Here is a 21,996-nt window from a genome sequence, read left to right as displayed (position 1 = left end):
CATCACATACACTAGCTGTCATATCTTCTCTTAAAATCATTCACACTAGATGCACTCGCCACTTCAACATGCAAATTTCTACTCGCTCTTTGCTCTGCGATATGAAAATCTAGCTCACCCCATTTTTTAAATCGCACACAAACTTAACTTCTACGGATATCCCTTTGTCCTCTCCCTTCCATCCATATACTGAAAAATTTCATCGACCGATATCCTATAACACCCTCTCAGAAGTTTATGGACTTCTATCATACCACCCCTCTTTCTTCTATTTACTGGTGTCTGCAATCCATATAATCTCAGTCTATCCTCGTAATCTACAGTTCATGATCCTGATATGATCTTTGTAACTGCTCTTTGCATCCTTTTCACAGTTTCCTTATCCCTTCAAAACCCAGGAAACCAAATCTGTGGACATTACTCCAGGTAAGACCTTGCAAATAGGCAAAACAACATTTACATGTATTTGCATTGCAATTATCCTCAGAGTTATATACTTGCAATTTTTGCGATGTGATCCTTGAACTTCAACTTACTATTTGAAAAAATTCCAAAATCTCTAACCTCGTCAGTTATTATAAGAATAATCCTTCCAATATAATATGCCGTTGGATATCTCACCCTCTCAGAAGTTTATGGATTAAATTGTGTATATCAGTAGAATCTCTGATTGCTCTGCCTATCTTTGCATCATCAGCAAACAGTTGAAGATCTCCTCTCCTTTGTCGTCATTAATAGATATATATATATATATATTTTTTTTTTTTTTTTTTTTTATTGTAAACATAACAATCTTATATACAGGATTAACCGGTTTTTGGTTTTCTCTGCAGTCAGACAGAGAGGTTACATGCTCATACTCTTGTTGAGGTATGTTACATCGAAGTCACTTATAAGGCTAATTACATTTTTTTTTTTTTTTTTTTTTAAATAAATTAAAGCCATTAAGAGTTATTTTAACATGATAACAAAAGATCTTGTTTTAACATAACAACATAAATGTGGAAGAACATAGAAGTTACTATTGCACAATATTATCCATTAACATGAGAGTGCCAGCTGATTAACTTTCGCACTGTTAAGCACAACAATCCTTCTTTCTTCCCCCTTTCTTTTTTTTTGGGGGGGGGGTAAAGGTGTCACTTCTATGCTGGAAAGTGGATTATAATGCAGTCGCCCTGCTCAGCCAGGAGTTGATTCCGTGGATTCCATTCTTGGTGGAAAAGATCTAAGGTGTTGTTTTGCCTATGGTGGTGATGTTCGTGTAGGATCCGACATCTCACCTTTTGTTGGAAGGCTGCAGTGAGTTGGTCAGTTGCCTCTCTCTGTGAAGTCGCTGTGCTGTCTGGTCTTGTATGTTTGAGGTAGAAGTTATATATTACCGCTTTTGCGGTGATGAAAAGGTAATTGCAGAATGAATGGTTATTTGGCTCCACATGGACGAGATTGAAATATTCCTCTTCTGTATGAAGATTACCACAGGTAAGAGCTGCCGTTTCCCGAGTCAAACTGATTAATTTAGTGTTGACTGGGCATTCCAAGTAGACATGCCGAACCGTTCCTAACTGGTAGCAGAAGAGGCAGTTATCTGAGACGTTTGAGTTAAATTTTCGTAATATAGTAGGAGTAGGTAATATATTATGCCACATTCTCCACTGAATATCTGCGTCAGGTTTGATGGCTCTTGTGCGATATGGTAGATCCCATTGAAATAGTGTTTGATCAGATGATGCAGGATTTTCCATCAAATTGCTTTGGTTTGACTGTTGTGTTATGGTGCTGTAGATCTTGTTGGTGTTGCTGGGTGTAAGTTTCTCTCATGAGTTATTGGTTTTTATCAGAAAGATAGGCGCCAAAACTTCTGAGTTTGGAGGAATAAGCCCAACTTCTGTTATGCTATCAGGCATAGCGGCTTGAAACGCGGCCTTTACGGTGTCTATCTGCTCAGACTCATTCCCATATTCCAGGTTTTCGAGCGAATTTGGAAAGCGCCAGGTGAGGCTTGGAGAAAGAATGTCACCCAAGATCCTCACGTTTCGCCAGCTCCATGGAGGAAAGAAAAATTCTTTCTGAGTGATCGGGCTTCTTACCATCGTGTTGTGAAAGATGGGTTCCATGAGGATTTCAGGTAGGGATGCTGTCTTCACTGTGTGCTGGAGGTTTAGCTTCTTCCATCGTCGAAGGGCGTCTTTGTAGAAGTTTGTTAAATTTACAGGCACTTGAGCTGTTGTCATTCTTAAGGTGGTGGAGAGAGAGAGACCTCTAGTGGCAGAAGTGAAAATATACTCAGTGGTGCACTTGTGTGATATTTCCTGTTGTAGGGCATTTATGAGAAATCGAGCGCGGAACGTTGTTATCCTGTTGTCAATGGAGACCAACTTTTGTCCTCCATCTTTGAGAGAAGTACATAGCTGGGAGTAGGAAAGCCAGTTTGTTTTATTCCATATGAATCGATATATGGTTGACTTTATTTGTTTGATGAATTGAACTGGTGGCGTAAGGATCTTTAGTGTATGCCAAAGGACACTGGTGGCTATTTGATTAACGATTATTGTCCCTCTTGTGGAGGCAGAGGCTCGTATTGCTGCCCACTTTCCTAGAACTTGCTTGAAACGCTTGTTTAGTGTTTCCCAGTTCTTATCCACATAAGAGGGTGTGTTTCCTAGGTAAATCCCCAGGTATTTGTTTCCCTCTGTGGACCAGGTACCAGACATTGGGGAATCGGTTCGGTTTTTCCATTTGCCACACCACAGTCCTATGGTTTTATGTGTGTTTAGTTTGGCTCCTGAGGCTGCCTGATATTGTTGGTATGCCATTTGTATGTTATGAAAGTCCTCTTCTTTGCGGGCTATGATTGTAACATCATCAGCATATGCTGTCAGGGTTATGGTTTGGTAGGGAAGTTTAGGGCGGCATGCTTTGAGCAGCATGCTGAGTCTACACAGAAAGGGTTCGATGGCAATTGTGTAAAGAGGACCGGAGAGTGGACAGCCTTGTTTAATACCTCTGCTGTATGGTGCAGTTATGGTAAGCCTGTTGTTTATTTTCATGCAAAACTGTGCCTTGGCATACAACATTTTAATAGAGTGAATGATGCCTGAGCCAAAGCCAAATGCTTTCAAGCAGTTGAAGAGGTAAAGGTGTTCAACGCGGTCGAAAGCTTTTTCTTGGTCTAGTGTTGCAAGACCCATTGTTTCACTGTTGTTGTTCGCTATGCTTATGAGATCCCTTATGAGATGTAAGTTTTCGTGGATAGATCTTCCAAGGATGGAATAGCTCTGATGCCTATTTATTATTTCGCTCAGAGCGGGTTTAAGTTTGTTGGCAATGGCTTTGGATATAATTTTGCAGTCGGTGTTTGTGATAGAGATGGGTCTCCAGTTTCCTAGTTTCGTCGCATCTCCTTTCTTTGGAATGAGTTTGATAACTGATGTTGTCATATTGAGTGGAAAGCCATTGGTATTCGCTTCGACAAATACTCTGTAGAGGATAGGTCCAAGCTGTTCCCAGAAGGACTGATAAAATTCAGTGGTGAGCCCGTCTATGCCAGGAGATTTATCTTTAGGTAAGGAGGTGCAGGCAGTTTTCAGATCGTGTAACGTGATAGGGAGTTCTGTGTTACTCCTTGTTGTTGGTGAGAGTCTTTTCACATCGGAGAGAATTTTATTCGTGGCCTCCATAGATGTTGGGTTGGCTTGGTACAAATTTTTGTAGTACTGCAAGGTATATAAGAGGATTTCGTCATGATTTTCTATGATGTTTCCATTATCTGTTTTAATAGCAGATATAGTGGTGCACTCTTGTTGGCGTTTTTCTAGTGAAAAGAAATACTTTGTAGGGGCATCTGCGAAGTTAATATGTTTGCGTCGTGCTCTTATTAGTGCTCCTCTTGCAGAGTGCTCTAGGTGTGAGCGTATGGTGGCTTCTAGGGACTGGTATTCCTCAGATTCTGGATGATGCAATTGCTGTTGTTGTTGCAAATTTTTAAGGGCTGAATGCTTGTTCAAATTTCTTCGGTGACTATATTTTTGGGTGAATACCTTAACTTTGGATTTAAAAAGTGACCACCACTCGGAAATTGATTGTGAAGTAGGTATATCTCTGATGAGAGTTTCGATATAGATTTTAGAGGTTCTGAGATATTCTGTATCCTTTAGTAGGCTGTTGTTAAATATCCAGTATGCTCCTCCTTTGTATCTGGTGTGTCCAGGAAAGCAAATGTTAAGAAGGATGGAATCATGGTCTGATGCATGAGATGGATGGTATGTGACTCTCCTGATGTAGGGTATTGTGTGCATCGATGTGTAGTATCTGTCGAGCCGTGCCTGGTATAAGACACTGGTAGGACCACCTTTGGCTCTCCAGGAGAACATTTTCTCATGTGGGTGCAAGTGTCTGAAGGTGTCAGTCAGCTCGAAGTCATTTATTACATCCTGGAGAAGCTGAACTAGTGAGTGTCGATGTTCTTGGCATTGCTGTCTGTCCATTGCAGGATCCAGAGTGCAGTTGAAATCCCCTGCCAGTATGATGTGGTCATTGACCTTGCTGAGGTGGTTTCGCACAAACTCCAGTACCTGCACTGCAAGCTGGTCATTTTGTGGGATGTATATGTTAATGATATATATTTTCTTTCCTGTCTGAGTTTTAATGAGTGCATATATTGCACACCCAGGAAAGGTATCGATTATTTCTACTTTTAGAGCGCTGTTTTGGTGAATTCCAATGCTGACTCCCGATCCATGAAGTTGTATGGCAGGACAGTGGTGCATGGTATAAGGCCAGTTCTTCCAGTGTTGATATGAAGCTTTGCTATTGCAATGGAAGTTTGTTTCCTGCAGCATAACTATTTCTGGCCGGTGGGCAAGGATATGCTGCAGGACCAGCCTGTTTCGCAGTGGTGTGGCACATCCTCTAGCGTTTAGTGAGAGAAGGTTTATTGAGGTGCTCATTATTTTTATGGTTTAGTTTTATTTGGTGCGGTAATCCTCACTTCCTTTATGGATAGTTACGCTGCCGCTGGGATTCAAGCCCGTTTATCAGGTAGTATATCCTTTTCCTGAGATTGGTGGTTTTTCTCCCTCTTTTTCCTGCCAGAATAGTTCTTAACTCTTCCAGCTGGGTGATAAGACCACTGATGTCAGCGGTGTAGTCATAGGCTGTCAGCAGTTTTTGTGAAGAGCCTCGAACTTTTTTAAGAAAGCTCTGAAGCTGCTCACTTGTGAGTGGGCCTTCAATGTGAGGAAGACTTGCATTTCCAGTTTCCTCTTCATCATCTGAGGACTCAAGAAGCTCGATCTCTTCATCCCCCTCTACAGGCTGCTGGGAGGGTTCCAGAGTGCTTGGAGGCAAAGGTTCCCTGCTGCAGCTGCGCTGGTTTGTCTTTGGCTTTTTTTCCGTTTTTGTTTCTTGCTCCTCTTCGTTATTTGTATCTTTATCAGAGTTAGTTAGTTGTCTGTGTTCCGTTTCCTTTTCTCTAGGATTGCTTTTAATCGATGTTGGTGGAGGCTCTTTCGAAAGTTGGGTTTCTTTAGTGCTACCACTTGATTTTGTCTCCTCGGTACTGGGCTGAGAGCTGTTTCCTTGAGATCTTTGTTGTTTGTTAGGGATGCTCTGTTTTTTGGGGTTGGCTGTTTGCTGCTTCTGATTCTCTGATTCGCTAGGGTTAGTAGTGTTGTTAACCGGTTTCTCATTTCTGGGTATATACGGGCATAACTTCCTTACATGGCCTTCTTCGTGGCAGTAAAAGCACTGAGCAGCAACAGTAATATAAAAGGTGTAGGGTACTCCGTCTATTTCTGTGTTGATTATTTTGGGTATGGAGCCGATTGTATTGTCGCCAAAGTGCATTAGAGCCTGTCTTCTGAAGCTCTTGATGTGAGCGAATTCAGGCCTAGTTGTAGAGGCGCGTAGCGTTCGGATTTTACCTGTCACTGCGCCGTATTTTGATAGTAATCCGCGAAGCATTTGATGGCTTATTTCCGGTGGAACATTTGACACTGTTACTTTTGTGGGAGCAATTGCGATTGGTGAGATATTCACGTGGCATGCTCCGATGTCTATTCCCTTTTCAATTAATGTCTCAGACCAAGATGCGTTGGAAGGGTGATATTTAATTTTATATGATATTATATTTAGACAATACTTTTCAGAGAAAGGAAGAAGTAGCTATGTTTATCTTTAATTTTATTGTTGATTATATAACTACTCCTTTCTTAGATAGATATATATATATATATAGATATATATATATAGATAGATAGATTAATTAAACAAAAATGGTCCGAAGACTGATCCCTGGAGCACACCACTTATTACTTTAAATCTGGCAGATTCACATTCGCCATATACAACTTTCCGATACTTGTCCGCCAATCACCTACTTATCCAAGCTAATAGCTTATATTACAATCCCATATTCTCCAGTTTATGTAACAGCTTTTTATGTGGTATCCTATTAAATGTCTTAGAAAATTTCAAAAGTATCGTAATGTATCCATTCCCTTTATTCAACTCACCCTTAACATTATAAGATAAGAGCAAATTTTCTCAGACACGATCTCCCTTTAGTAAATCCATGCGGTTCCTACATTGTTTGTCAACCCATTACTGTATGGGAGTTCTTACCAACTTCTCTAAAATTTTCACGGTCACTGCAGAGAGATACTGATAGGTAAATACACATCAGTCTCTGTATCGCGCTTATGCTGTGAGATTCTTTCTGTTCTTGTGGGATCTTTCCGAACTTAGACTCAAATTTTGCAATGTCGAGGCCTAGTTAGTTCGGATGAACATTTCATTAACATAGGTAGTGGTATCCCATCTGTCCCAAATGTGGAATTCTTATCCAGATTATGCAATAGATCCAGAACTTTCTTCTCATATAGTTCTACCTCTTCAGCTAATGTAGTGGCAGCACATATCCCAGGAAGCATGGATACCGTCTGCATTCAGCAAAGTTATTCTTCCACATTCATTTTTTTGTTTGAATTGCAGTGTAATGATAAAATTCTTTTGGGTTGTCTTTAGCGTGCGCAGCCAATTACTTTCCATAGTTCAACTTAGCTTTCCGTACAATATTGGTATCTTTTCTGGCCTGCGCTTTATATATTTCATAATCCCTGCCACACTTAATGCGATTTCTTCCACATTACTGCATTTTTATGAATTTTATCTTGTTCTTCAAACTCTAGGGACATGTGTTCCAAAGTAATGGAACATATGTTCCTAGTGTGCTGAATGTATGCTGCTCCTAATTGCCAACAAAGGGATAGTAGTAATGTGTTGGGCGACAGTTAATTCATTGACTACAGCATTCAGATTAGTGATTGTTCTTAGAATATGTGGTAGAAATGGTAAAACTGCTGCTCGATATATATCATACCAATATTTAAGTTTATTGTGTACTCACAGAACTTTATAAAAAATAAATTCTTGTATATTTAATATTTAGAGTATTCTGAAACATAAGTTTCATGTAGCTTTCATAAATAATCCATTAATGTTAAGCCTACAGGATGATAAAAAAAAGGAGTAACTCCATTTCCACAAATCTTAGCTTTTTTATTGTCTTATATATCTAATATTTGGAAGATGAGGTAAGTTGATTATAAACATGCATGTTACTGATTCTAGGTTTTCCGGATCGAAAATGAAAAATGAGGTGAGTAGACTAGAAAGAATTTCTTTTATATTGTGTAATAAGAAAAAATATAATTTAGTAAACAAATATGTATACTTTTTTTTCTTTTATTCCATTTCTTTGTTTATTTTGCATTTAATAAATTCATTGTCAAGATGCCACACGTAATCCGCCAATAATTTCTACTCGTTTAAATGTTACTTTTCTCAGTTAAAAATTCGATCTTTTTTGTTCTGAAAGACCTCAACTTGGAGAGTGCAAAATTCTTTAAGAACAAAACTTATGAAATTTGATATCTGAAAGTTCAAGCAACCCATCCCTCAGAAATGAACTGAAGAAAATGGGGGGTGGGGAGAGGAATGTGTGTCATATGGCTATTTCATGTTTGACTCTTCCTTATGTAACCAGGATTTGTTGCCGAAATGAAGGCAATCATTCGGCATCTACGGATGATTGCCTTTCAAAGTGCAGGTTTTTTCTCGATCTGTTTTAAGTAATGAAAAGTTTTAAATTCGTATTTTAGCATGTGTTCCTTTCGGATAGACATTTTGAAAAGACAATCGGTGTAATGCTAGAATCAATGTTTGTATTATAATTTTCTCAGAATATTGATTTTCGGGATACCAGTGATATCAATAACAGATTATTTTAGTCGAAGAACCAAGTATAAAATGTTAATGGAATCTCCCCAAAACTATTTTAACCCACTTTCTTTAAATAAAACAAATTCGTAAAATGAATATTATCAAATGTAGTTTATACTCGTATAAATTTAAATAATTATCAAAGAATATAAAGATAAAATTACACTGTTTTATTATATGCCGGTTGTAATGGTTCATTATAAAGATTTGGTTGTAATGGGGATCACAGTGGGGTATGAACTTCTTTATTCTGTGTAATTTTTTTTTTTATAAGTGTTTACATGGTTTTCACAAAACAGTTTAATTGTAATATTATACGAGGTATGACTAACTTATTAGTGCTTTAAGGTTAGTTAATCTAGAAATCCTCTCTAAAGAACGAGAGGTTTTAGTCATTCAAGCCTTAGTCTCACATCGGACAATGAAAGCCGTCCAACAACACGTAAATACTTTCACAAACAGTTATGCCACCTGAGATTCAAACTCGCACTGCATGTTTGAGTGGGAAGGCGCTGTTCATTCGAACAGATGAGTCCACAAACTGGATGGGTCGCTCTTGTCGTTATTTAGAACAATAAAAAGAAAAGCAATAAATACACAAATAAATAGTAATAATAGCCGGACTGGTTGCCGAGTGATTAGAGTATTCGCTCTTCAACAGGTCGCGGGTTCTAATCACGCTGTGGGCATGGATGTTTGTGATTAAAGACCATCACAAACATCTATTTAGGTGGGAGATGAATTTCATCAATCAGTGTGAGACCACTACCCTTTTTATTGGAGTCCTGAAGTGGCTTAAAAAAGTTCCATGTTTGGTATCTAGAGCAGTCTTTCCGGACTATGTAAAAATACACAAAAATTATAAAAAGAAATTTAAAAATAATAATAAAAAAAGACTTAGTCCACTCACGATACTATAGGCATACAACCTTTCGTGAGGGGAATCGCATAAAAAATAAACAACAACAACAAAAAAAAAACACTGAAAATTTTTAGTTGACCAGAGATTCCATTCTGAATAACTCGGATTAACAATTAATCGAAAATAAGACTGATTTGGTCTACAAGTTGTTTATATCTGATTTACAAGTGTTCTTGTGATATTCGTTTTTTAATCTTCTGAAAGAAGGGATGTGTACTTGACAACAGATGAAAAAAAATCTATTGCTAGTAAACATCCCCTGTTTTATTGTTTCTAAGCTAGTATTATTTTCTAAGGCATTCCTTATTAATATAGCATTAGCATTCCTCATGTCCTTTCTGACAATTTTATAAGATTGTTGAGTTCAGCACATTTAGTTTTTATTTCTCGGCGGGTCATTCCTTCTCTTGAACAATACTTCTCCTTTTCTTAATACTTCTTAAGTAGTTTACTTATTTTGGTGAGAATCCTGTTATTTTTTTTCCTTGAGTAATTAATGATGAGCTTGGTTGAGGTTGTGTTGAGATTTACTTTATGTGGTTCTCACCTACGAAAGATTTTTTGTAAGCCTCTAGTGCAGTCATCCTTAGGATGACTGCACTAGAGGCTTACAAAATTTAAAAATATCCTAGTGGCCTAAGGATTTTTTTTTAAATTTTATCTATGTGTATCTTATTTTTACATAGTCAGGAAATCTTACTCCAGAGACCAAACAGGAAACTTTCAAGCCACTTCAGTCCTTCCAGTCAGTGGTGGTTTGTGATTATTTTTATGTGAAAGATGAATTTAATCTCCATACCTAAAGACAATAAACAAAACGTCCATGCTAATGGCAGGATTCTAATCCGGAGCTTGTTGCTTGTAGAGCGAATACGTTAACTACCAGACAACTTTGTGCATACTGACTTAACTTTTCTTCTCTGAGGTTTCAAGATCCAAAGCCATATTCTTACAGCCTATTGAGGCAGTGAAATCTCTCATAACCAGTATGACGTTTTTATTTACTGCATCATCTATTATATTGTAGAGATCATCAGCTTCATTCGCACTGTGAAAGAATGTGTTGATGCATAGACCTGGATGATGGTCTTTATTGTACCCTTGGAAGTTTTAATTTTCAAGGGAGCTACTTGTATCCAGAGTATTCCATAAGTTCTGTTATGTTTAGTTTCCATTTCTGTTCCACTAGAACCCCCCCCCCCCCCGCCTCCATATACTGATCCTTGGTTTCTCCAGCTCTTGTAGACCGTCATCTATTATGAGTGTTCTCCCATTAAGAGTTGACACAAATTTTTGCAAATTTCACTTTGGCAGTTTTTGCCAATTTTCTATGTACATCGAGTTTGGACACTGGGATCTTTTTCGATGAACTGTTGTTCCATAAATCTTTCGGTGAACTGCCTAAGCCACTTGTCAGGCGACCCTTGTTATCTGGTTCTTGCAGTCGAGGCGATATGAAGAATCTGTTTCTTGACTTCACGGGAAGGTTAGGTCTACCCTTCCATGGCGAGCTAGTCCATTTTAGAAGTGTGCGTGTGTGTAATTTCAGTAGTGTACATTTTCTTTTCCAAAATTTTCATTTATTATAGTTTAATTAATATAACTTAGTAATTTTAAAGGTGTAACAGTTTCAAATAACTTCATGGAATATGTCCAAACACCATGGAATTATTTGCGAATAACAGGATTCACGACAATATCTGTAGGCATCAACAACTTAAATTAAGCACCGCTTATGAACTGTTTCAATAATTGTTGAGTTTAAACGATATCGTCACTATATATCTAAATGGAACAAATATTTTCGAAATGGAACGCAGAATTTCAGAAATATTTGAATTTGTTACAAAGATAAGGAACCCTTAATACTGCATAGGTAACTATCACTAGTTCCCGCTATCACCATAATTTGAGTGATGTAACAGATAGTTATTTATTTCAGTCAAATATGTAACTTAGCGCGATTATCTTTTATTATGCTATCTTCATTCTCCCTCCTTTTCCCCAGTGTATTTATGAAATTAGTATTGTGTTTTTCATGTATACATGTCTAAGTTACACTACATCATTACCCTCCCCCCCAAAAAAAAATTCCCACTTCTCTAATTTGCTAAATTGAGTGCGAGATTTACTTCTGTTCTAGTGATTTTTTTTTTAATATATCATTTCGAGTTAAGAAACTTTTTAAATTTTTTTTTTATCATCAAATGGACGATTTATAATACTCGTAAAATTGACCAAAAATCTCTCATTCTGTGTTTTGGATATTCTGTTTTGTTTGTTGTTTTCCCACATTCCACTCCTGATTTCTTTTTAGTATGATTTCGTTCAAGTATACCATGCACTAACATTAATCTGCTAATCACCACTTGTTCACACTTCCATACATGTGCCGACAGCAGCCACTCGTGGAACACTTTTTTGAAACAAAACCTATCAGCTCCTTCATGTGTCACGTTAACAAAGCATGTGATAAGCACGGTATGTTATTTTTCAGGCTGATAAGAGAGAGAGAGTAGAAAGGGTGGAGAAAAATCGATGGCACCAAGCAGTCTGTTAGGTAACCCTCTTATCGCACCTGTCAGCAGATATGCAAGGTGTTGTTACTGATAAATTTAACCACTTAAGCCTTCTACAGCCTGTATTTTTTTTTTTTTTTAACAGAAATCTTCACCGCACTCAAGATTAGTGAAATGATTAAATTACTGCAGTTATCCTAAACTTATTCTTTCAGGATTATTTCGTGTTAAATATTACCAACGTCGTGATATAATGATTTATATCGCAACATATTTCCCAATTATCTGTTTCGTGACTAGGAGAAGAAAATCGCATTTATTTTTCATATGCATCAGTGCCTACTAGAGTGCAGTCATAGAACTGTTGTTTTAAAATGCATGTATTCATTAATTGTTCGTGTAGGGTTTTTATTTAGCATATTACAAGACTGTGCTTGTGACTAATAGCCTTTCCAATGAAGGGAATTTAAAAAAAAAAAAAAAAGAGTTAAATTGAACAGAAGTGCTGGTCACTGCGGTACATTATTGTACCGTAGAGTGACCTAATGTACATTATTAGTAAGAGAGAGATCTCTTACGAATAATGTACAATATTGTATTTTCTCTAGGTTATTATAGTCATATTCACATAAAAAAAGAGAAGCTAAATACATATTTTCAAAAGTTCTGTTATAAATTTACCACTGTGCGGGCAGTGTTTGTTCAACACTAAGGCACACTAAAAGCATTTTTTTATTCAGATGACTTTTTTTAAAAAGTGGAAACACTATAGCAATGAAGGAAGAAGATGACCAGCAGCTGTTCGTGTTCGTACATGATTAGAGAAATGACAGTGGGCAATTCAGTGGAGAAGGGTTCATGGAAATACTTAGACATCGCATAATGTAGCAATAGAGCGTCTATGAGAAAGAAACTGAAGAGAAACATTGAGAGGGATCATCTATCAAGTGAACAGCTCTTCTGTGAATATAATCAACTATTTTGTGGGCGGATGGGGGGGTAGGTGAACCACCCAAATGCGAAAACAATATAAGGTCTGGCGGATTTGAGATTTATATTGCCAATAGTTTGAGAAAAAGAAAAATATTGTTTAGAACGAAAAGAATATTACGATTTTTGGAGTCCGAAGAAACTATGCTACTCTGTTTGTACCACAAAAGGTTAGATGTGAAAGTCAATCCAAGAAGAGAGGCTGAGCCTATACGCAAATGGTAAATTACATCTGAATATAGAAGGCCGCAGACTTTTTAGAGGTTATTGTTCTCTCTCTCTCTCTCTCTCAAAACTGGAGTTGATAGGCTGGAGCGCAGTAGGGTTGGGCTTGCGAGGAAGGTGGTTTAAGAGGCGATACACTCTAGAGCAGTGGTCGCCAAAGGGGTCGATATGACATTGTTAGGGGTCGACAGAAAAATATAAGACATCATTGTATGGGTAATATTTAATTCGGTTAACTTGGATTACCTCCATGACAAAAGACATGGAGGTAAAAGACATGGACCTGTAAGATGACCTTACTTCATCTTACAGGTCCATGAATAGGACCTGTAAGATGGAGTAAGGTCATGAAAATAGTTACTGAGGCCAATTAAGTAGGCCAAAATGACGTATTTACCAATAAACGGATGTTGGTGGTTTTCCTGCCGGCCCGCGCAGTGGGAGCGAGATTGCAACACGTGTGTGGTTCTTATTTACTGATACAAGTATTCAATCCCAGTCTCATTTTTGCGCATCGACATACAAGTGAGCGTTAATGTTCTAAAATTCATCAGCATACATATTATAATTCAATCGTTATTCATTCACGAACTAAACTTCTCTATGTTGAAGAGTTGAGCAGCGCTAGTAGTAATACCAGTGATATTAATACCAGTAGTTTTATTAATATCACTAGCAATACCAGTGATATTACTAGTGATAGTAATAGTAATATAATAATATGTACTATATTATACATACAATAAACACTGTAACTATAAAATAAAATCTAAAAACTCACATAAGCGTCTTTTCTTGCTTGTCCTATTATAATTATGTAATAGTAAAATATAAGGGGTTGATAAAAAGTCAAGAAACTCTTGAAGGGGTCGACGGGCAAGTAACTTTGGCGACCCCTGCTCTAGAATAACGTGGAGGCTGGTGAAGAGAATAATAAAAATGTGGCCGCTGGGAGTACCGTGGAGCTTTCATGTATGTTGGGGAAAATTGGTAATACACTGCATTTTTCTGTGTTTTTCTAGAACTACCCGATATAACAGTAATGAGTTAGTTGCGTTGATTAAAAAGTCTGAATGTTATTGATGTCAGTGGAAACATGACTAACAGACGTCCTGATAAGAATAGAAGTGGAAGAATATACTATTTTTTCGGCAGGATAGCAGGGAGTATCCTGGCGGTGAACTGTTACTAATGACAGCTGACGAGCTATGTCCATTCAGGATAGAGAACCAGGAGAAATGGCGCTGATCGTTTGAGAATGTATGGTGTGTGAGATGGAGGTAGGTAGGACCAGGTGGGATGATGCTATATGCTAGGTAAAGTAGACTGATGAGCAAGTAAAATGTTTAAGTAAATTGGCTTGGTAAATTGAAAGCGCATGATTAAATGGGAGAATTAAACAGGTAAATTTACACTGGGAAAAAGAGATTACATATGGTAATAAGTGGAATAAATGCCATAGACAGCACGTGGTGGAATGAACTCGGTAATTAAGTTATTGCATTTGATTGCGTCTGATATAGATCTGAGTGATGTATTTCTTGGTGAGAAAGACATCACTCGATGAGAGTGATCGTATAGGCATGCAAACGTTTTAAAGGAAAAGGAATCACTTGAAGTGTAATTCCACAATGTTTATAATAATCTTAGAAGTCAGCTTAAAACGGTATCATGGAGATCGAATTGTGAAGGTAAAGTGGTCAGATTAGTAATGCATGGGAGCTAGTTAAGGAACATTTGTTAGCGACAAGGAAACATCATACTTAAGGTGAGAAGAATAAAGAAATTTTATTGAAAATGGATGCCCAGTGAAATCAAGAAAGAATTGATTAAAAAACGTTGTGGGAGAGGTATAAGGTGAAGAGTGAATAACAATTGTCTGAGGAATATAAAGTTCATTCTCGGAGAATGACTAGTATGGTAAGGAAAGCATATAGCATGTGCGGAGACTGTCACTACAATCCAAGAAAAATCCCAAGGCATTTTTTACGTTGCCAGTAAGAGGAATGGTTGTAAATGAATGATTTTGCTGTTTGCTGAACCACCTGTTGTAATGAAATGGTTTAATGAATACTTGACGGTATTGCATTCTGGTGAAGAAGGTCTTATTCCTGGAAGAGAGAGTTGAAGTATTAGAAATGACTGAAGTGGATGTATTTAGAATATTAATATAGATTGTGAATTAGCTGTTTGATAGCTATCAAACGGTTATGTATGAGGTGCAGTTCCACGGGTTTGTACAGGGAACGTTACTATTCAACTTTTATTCTTCTTCCTTCTCTCCTCTTTTACTTTGCGGTGTCGAGGATTTTCTATTCATTTAACCACAACCGTATCACGAGAATAAGGTGGTTAGCCCTGTGCCTCCCGGTATGTCCTATATCTGTAGATGCGTGTGTTCGTCCAGTTTTCCTGGACGAACCGGAAAAACCGGAGTTTCAGGGTGAAAAAATCCTCACCTCCGTATGAGACCAGCTAACTTACCTTTATTCGAAAGAGACCAGATAAAGGTTCCTCACGTCACTGACGGGAACCGAACCCATGTCTTTCCGACCCAAAGGGCTTCGTCTATAATGCTTAGATCTAGTCACCAGGATTTTGAAGGGATGTTTTTTCGCTCACCATTTTTAACGTAAAAAATGGTGAGCGAAAATGGTCAGTGGAGTTGTGAATGAATTTGAAAATCATGACAAATATGTTGCAGTCTTTCATAGTTGACTTATATTGTAGTTTTTAGTGTAGTGATGATATGAAGATTTCTCCATCGATGAGTCTGACTTCAGGATAACTGTATCATAATAATTAATATATTCGACGTTTTCATTTGTAGGCCCTATGTTATTGTTAAATTATACATACAATTTCGAATTTTTTGTGATTTCACATATGTTTCTCGTAAAACAGCTACATATTTCTTCTCATAATATATTTTCTAAATATGTTTGCTTAAATGTATTATGATAAAGAAGAGTATATTGTTTAGAATAATTAATCAGCAATTCACATTTACAATAACTCGCAGAATAAAACTCCTCTAACTTATCTTGAACAATTAATTTTATGCTTAAAATACCCTAGATATTAACACTTCAATGCTAACTCATTTTCATTAAAAACAACATGCAAAACGAATTTTCTAAATAGTTTTAACTGCTTCAATGACTACGTAATTATTTAAAATTAATTGTAATAATTTTTGGAAAATTGTGGATATGAAAACAGCTCGAAACTTTTTTTTTCTTTTTATTCGCAGGGTGGATATACAAGGAAGTATTCTTTGAGCTCAAGAACTGGTACTCTTTTGCCTGACTTTCCTGACGCTTCGGAGCTTAAAATAACAGAGTCATTACAAGATAAGGTTAGTTGAAATTTCCTATTTATAATCTTCGGTGGAACTGTCATTCTCTGCTGATAATCTAAAACGTGAGCTTATCGCTTGAATAAGAAATTCTATTACATTTGTAAGCAGCATTTCGTAATGGACATAACGAGTATACAAGTCCTTCTGTGCTTCCGTAAGAAAGATATTCCGTGATTCTGATTAAAGTGATTTTACTCAGTGATAACTGGAATTCTTAACAAATCGTATCGATCCATTGCAATTTTTGTTTCCAGAAGCACAAACGGGCCAAACGTTTATAAAGTATATTGCACTAACTGTGTTCTTTCTCGATGGAATATAATTCAAATTTAGAATTTAGGATACGAACGCAAGATGCTCATGTATGCTTGGTTGGTTTAAAGGTTAGGGTATTCGCTCACAAACAGGCTGTGGGTTTGAATTTTTTGGAAGCTCGAAGTGGCTTGCTAAAGATCCGAGTTTGGTCTCTGGAGCAGGGTTTCTCAACCGCGAAGATAGATCGTGATTTGGAGAAATAATAATAATATCGTATGTGTGTGTAATTTAATATAATTATATATATTATATATAAATAAATTGAAGAACAAATAATTTTCAGGTCTCGGGGGAGGGGACTCCTACCTAAAAATTATAAGTGTTTCTCCAAGGTAAAAAGACTGACAAAGGCTACTCTAGATGAAAATTTCTGGATTATCTAACCCTTTGCTTGCTCATGGTTATAATATTAATGTACTACAGACTAACAGCATTTGGCAGGTATTGATTAACATAAAATTTGGTTCGGGTGGCTCATTTTATTGGTAGTATTTGGTAAAATGATTCGAAATTATGATAATTAAGGACTAGCTGGAAATTTAAAGAAATTTTATCTTCGACAATATTTGTCAAGTTCATAAGCCAAAAAGTGAGTCGGAGTTTAACTTGGATTTTAATAAAAGATCACTGGAATTTTAAGGTTCGTAAAATTCTAATGAGTAATTCTTGTTCAGCGAGAATTTAGGCGAATCAATCAAGCTAATCTGTCTGATAAGTGTGTCAAGAGGTGTTATAATCAATTTAAAGAAACTGGCAACTTTGAAGAATGCCCAGAACTTTAGAAACTAGAGAGCGTGGTCTCATCAATCATTTTTATGTTCTGAAGAGACCATTGTGCAACTTTTGAAGTTGGACATTCTTCGATCTACAATTTAAAACTAGTATAGGGCTTATACCAGTTTTAAATTATGGATCGAAAAATGTCCAACTTCAAAAGTTGGACAGGAGTTTTTAGGTAGGAGGACCCCCCACCCCCATCCCGAGACATGAAAATTATTTGCTCTTTAATTTATTTATATATAATGTATATAATTATATTAAATTACACACACATACGATATTATTATTTCTCCAAAAAGCCCTATTCACTGCAGATAGACTCATTTTAAATTTGTTGTGTGTGTTTAAGACGAGAAGAAATATTTACATTTCAGGGAATGTAAACTTTCTGTTATTAATTTAGGCCTTCTAGTTTACCTACTATGTATACCAGAAAGAGATTCCTCCAGACTAAACAGGATATTTAATTCATCATTATTTGATTATATAATAAAATAATAATAATAGGCATCTTCAGTACAGAATTATAGAATGACAATAAAAGACTATATTTCGAATCCCGTGACGCGAAAACCGTTTATCAGGGCTTTTCGAGAGCGAAGGTGAGTTAGCCAGTTTTCATAGTTGGAAGAATATTTTTTCTCCATGTTATTCAAATTCTTCTAATGACTTTCTGACAGAAGACTACACGAGGCATGTGAATGATCTGGATAAAATTGGAGGTGATTTTCTTCATCTCTCCAGGAGTTAGATTAGAAAAATAATGCCAAAACGGTTTTTGGGCGATGTTGTAATACTACCTACTGAGAGAGGGTGCACAGATGTTTTTTATTTTTTATTAAGAAATCAAGATTTCAGCTGTTTTTCATATTTCCAAGCTGGCTACTTTTCAGATCGCAAAAAATCAGGATAGCCTTGATTTTGCGAATGTATGAAAACCCATCGCAAACATGCGCCAGCTAATTCTCTACACAATTTATTTCCCATTCTCCACTGCGTGTTATGATGAATAGCCTCTTACAGATAAGTAACTTGGCTTCTTCGAAAACCCGTTAACTATTACAGAATGGCTAATCTCCTATCTGCATTAATGTATTATGGATGTCATTTGCGTGTGTTCTTCTTGGTGGTTTGCCTATTTTGAGGGATTAAAAGTCCGAGTTTACGTGAGGGGGAAAAAAAAAACCTTCGTATGAAATTGGCTAACTCATTTTTAATCAAAACCTCTAGTAAAGGTTCTTCGTCGTCTAGAAACCCAGGCACCTTTCCAATCAAAAGTGCATTTGGAATCGACTGAGCTAAGATATGTAGGCTCTACACAGTACATTTAGGCCTTTTTTAAATTTAGTCGTTCAAAAATCTGATATTGATAATGAGAATATCATTACGCATCGATTATTTAGAGTTTTCTCATTCCTATCTGCTTCAAATTCTAATTATTAACAGTAGCCCAGAGCGATGCTTATATATATATATATATAAATATAAAGAGTACTGTATATCTGGCATTACATCCCAGATATCCTTCCAGAGTTGAAAAGCAGTAATAGCACTAGTAGTCGCTTGTTCCTACTTTCGCTGCGGCTATCTAGTTTTCGGACATGTAAAGGTTACAATTGTTCAAGATAAGAGTTACCAAATAAACAGTGTTATCGTGTTCTTGTACTGTCCCCTTCATTTACCAACTTGTTTTCCTCTACCGCTTTCAACAGCAGATAACACGTATTTAACTTCCTGTAGAAAAACCACCTCTCTTTATGTTTTGCGGAAGTTCCCCCCCCCCCGCTTAAACAGCATCTGATACTTTTGCATTTATTTTCGAATTATTACAACGCACCTAATGTCTTGTGTTGTATACTGATGTCTTATGTTAAATCCGAAAGTAAATATTGTTCTCACTTAATTTAACCAAGTAAAATTGTTTCCATAAATTAAGAAACAAGAAAAAAATCAGGATAACTCGAAAACTGTACGATGAATTGTTATGCAATTCGGCGAAAAGCAGTATATGAGATATGAAAGAAACATCCACAAAAATTTTAAATAAATAGTTTAATTCGGTAACAAATGGTACATGAAGACAATTGTCAAAAACAAGGTCTAAATGAGATTTACAAACTGCCTCAATAAAGAATGTGGTCACTCCCTCACAACAATATATAGAGTTCACAACTGTACTTCAAACTATTTATAATGGTGTCCAGGAGTTCAGTTGGTGATAACAACCATTGCTCCTGCAAAGCTCTCTTAAAGTTTTTGGGAGGTGGATTAAGAGCAGCAACGCGTATACCTAGAGCAGCTGTTCTCAAACATTTTGCCATCAACTTCCTTTAGTGTAATCATACCTTCCCTAAAAATCTAAACACTAAAATGAACAATGAAAACAATATAGTGAACTTTATTTTTAATAAAGATATAAGAAATAGAAGCGTTCAAATGAAACAAATTATTTATCCTAAACAATTATAAAATTATGCGATTTTGTAACTCATTAGATGAAACCATGTTACTCACTTGAAACTAACATTGTATTTTGGGAAAGGTGGATTTATTATTATATTTATAATTATTATTGCACTGGCACCTCCATGGTGCCCGTGAAAAAATAAGACTCATCGAGGTCTTATTATGACCACAACGAGCTCAGTCCATCATGCCTCTCCCTGAAACCATTAAGTACTCAAAACTGACTCAGGCAACCTATTTCATTCATTCATCACTCTCCAAGAGAAAAATCTAGTTCTTGCTAACCCACACTCTTATCCAACTTCCAGGAATGATGTTTCCGAGTAGGAAAACATTTTCCCTGCATCAATCCTATAAAATTCTGTAAGTAACTTGCATGTTTCTATCATATCCCCCCCCCCACGATTTTCGCATATCAACCAACTTTTGCAATCCACAAACCCTCAATCCAACCTCATAGGGAGCATTTCACAGGATACTCACCATCTCGGTCACTTGTCTCTGGATCCTCTCTACCACTTCCCTCATCTCCAAGAAACCCAGGTTGCCAGACTTGAGCACAGTAATCCAGATGTGAATATGGATTACCGTGCTATATAAAGTGGAATGATAACTCCTTTAACTCGTTTTATGTTCTTCAATAACAAAGGAATCCTGTGAGCTTTCCTGGCAACTTTAGCACTATACTTTCTAAGCTTCAGCTTTATCTATTATTAGCCTAAGATCCCGCTTCATCAATTTCCTGGAGTGGAGTACAGTTCGTTCCCTCAATGTGATACATAGCTTGTAATCTTTGTATCCCAAAATGCAAACTTTACTCTTTTGCACATTAAATCCAACTCTAGGTCAGATCGTATCTGATTCTGGGTAGCAATTCATTTTTGGCAAGCAGTTCATCGGAGATAACTGTCACCCGCCGCGATTTTAGCCAGTGGCTTTCCTTTACTGTATCTCTCCGGGATGCTATTTGTGACTGGAATTGTTCCATAGTCCGTGAGCAACGGAATAATTCATATGCAACATTTGGCTACCTCCGCCTGACTTTGGCTGGCGTCTAGTCTTACGGTGGTTCGCCACCTGAAATCATCGCTTAAATGATGTTTTGCAGCCATATCTAAGAATTTTGCTGCTACGAAATGTCTTATCCCTCGTGACACGAAATGGAAAACCACTCCCAAATGTCCGCTTTTATGCCGTGGTTATTGGCATATACCCCTGACTGATGCCACTCATTAGTATGTGATAATCACGCTCAGAGTCACTTTTTCCATAATGTACCTGACCTTCATATGTCTCTCCCGATTTATTGCGATTTTTCTTTGTTCCTTAATATATGGAAATTGACGTATTAAGTATTACAGATGTGGATACAATTACAGAAATATATATGGAATATAGTGATGTCATTTGATAAGCCCTGGTTTCGAATTCGACATAGGTTGCCAGGAACATTCTTAAGATTTTTTCAACTTTCAGCTAGTTACTCAGACTCGTACAGTGGTGGAAATTTATTCTTTCCTGAAGATAAGATTTTTCCTCCTCCTTAAATAAAAAAAATAAAAAAAAAAAACACCTGCTGAGAGATATAATCCAGTGGTGTGCTGACAAAATTTTTAACAACCAGCTGGCTATATATTTATTGAAACGTTTTTCAATTTTGAAATTATTTCAGTGGCTCTATAGTTGCGATTTAACCACGATTGGACAAATAAAGTTGCATCTCAATCCACTAACTCTTTTCTAAGTAAATTTATCGTCATTAAATGCGATTTATTGTTAAATCGTTTCACATCCTCGTACAAATTATGTTTTAAAGTGAAACCTCTTTCAGCATCAGCAATAGTGCTATTCTTTTTAGCTTGTTAAATACTTGAAGGGATTGCTACACACACACACACACACACACATTGGTTGTATATTATTATCTGGAAAATCTTCAAATCAGTTTCATATTTTTAAATTTCATTTAAATGGTACAATCTTTCTCACCAACTATCCACGGTGAAGTTTTCTTTATACGGCCAAGTAAATGGTTCTAATTATTCGGTCTAATAAATCGAAATAATTAAAAAATTTTTTTCATCATCTGATAAAAGACAAATTCGTGTGCTGATTTATACTTTCTAGTAACATAT

At 36.7% G+C, this 21,996-nt stretch overlaps 1 protein-coding gene across 6 annotated transcripts in view; it reads left to right on the top strand.

Moving 5' to 3' along the window:
• Positions 1–21,996, top strand: part of LOC150099659 (DNA-binding protein RFX6-like) — a 295,066-nt gene that overhangs the window by 65,973 nt on the left and 207,097 nt on the right. For all 6 annotated transcript variants that reach the window (XM_090404483.1, XM_090404484.1, XM_090404485.1 and 3 more), the window contains exons 6-7: positions 7,633–7,660; positions 16,193–16,297. In XM_090404483.1, the coding sequence (XP_090260609.1) occupies positions 7,633–7,660; positions 16,193–16,297 (133 nt within the window). The remainder of the gene's footprint in view (positions 1–7,632; positions 7,661–16,192; positions 16,298–21,996) is intronic.

Source organism: Typopeltis vanoorti, chromosome 14 (genome assembly GCF_054136105.1).
Source record: "Typopeltis vanoorti isolate ZY-2024b chromosome 14, IOZ_Tvanoo_1.0, whole genome shotgun sequence".
NCBI lineage: Eukaryota > Metazoa > Arthropoda > Arachnida > Uropygi > Thelyphonidae > Typopeltis > Typopeltis vanoorti.
This window is presented reverse-complemented; position numbering and strand designations above follow the sequence as displayed.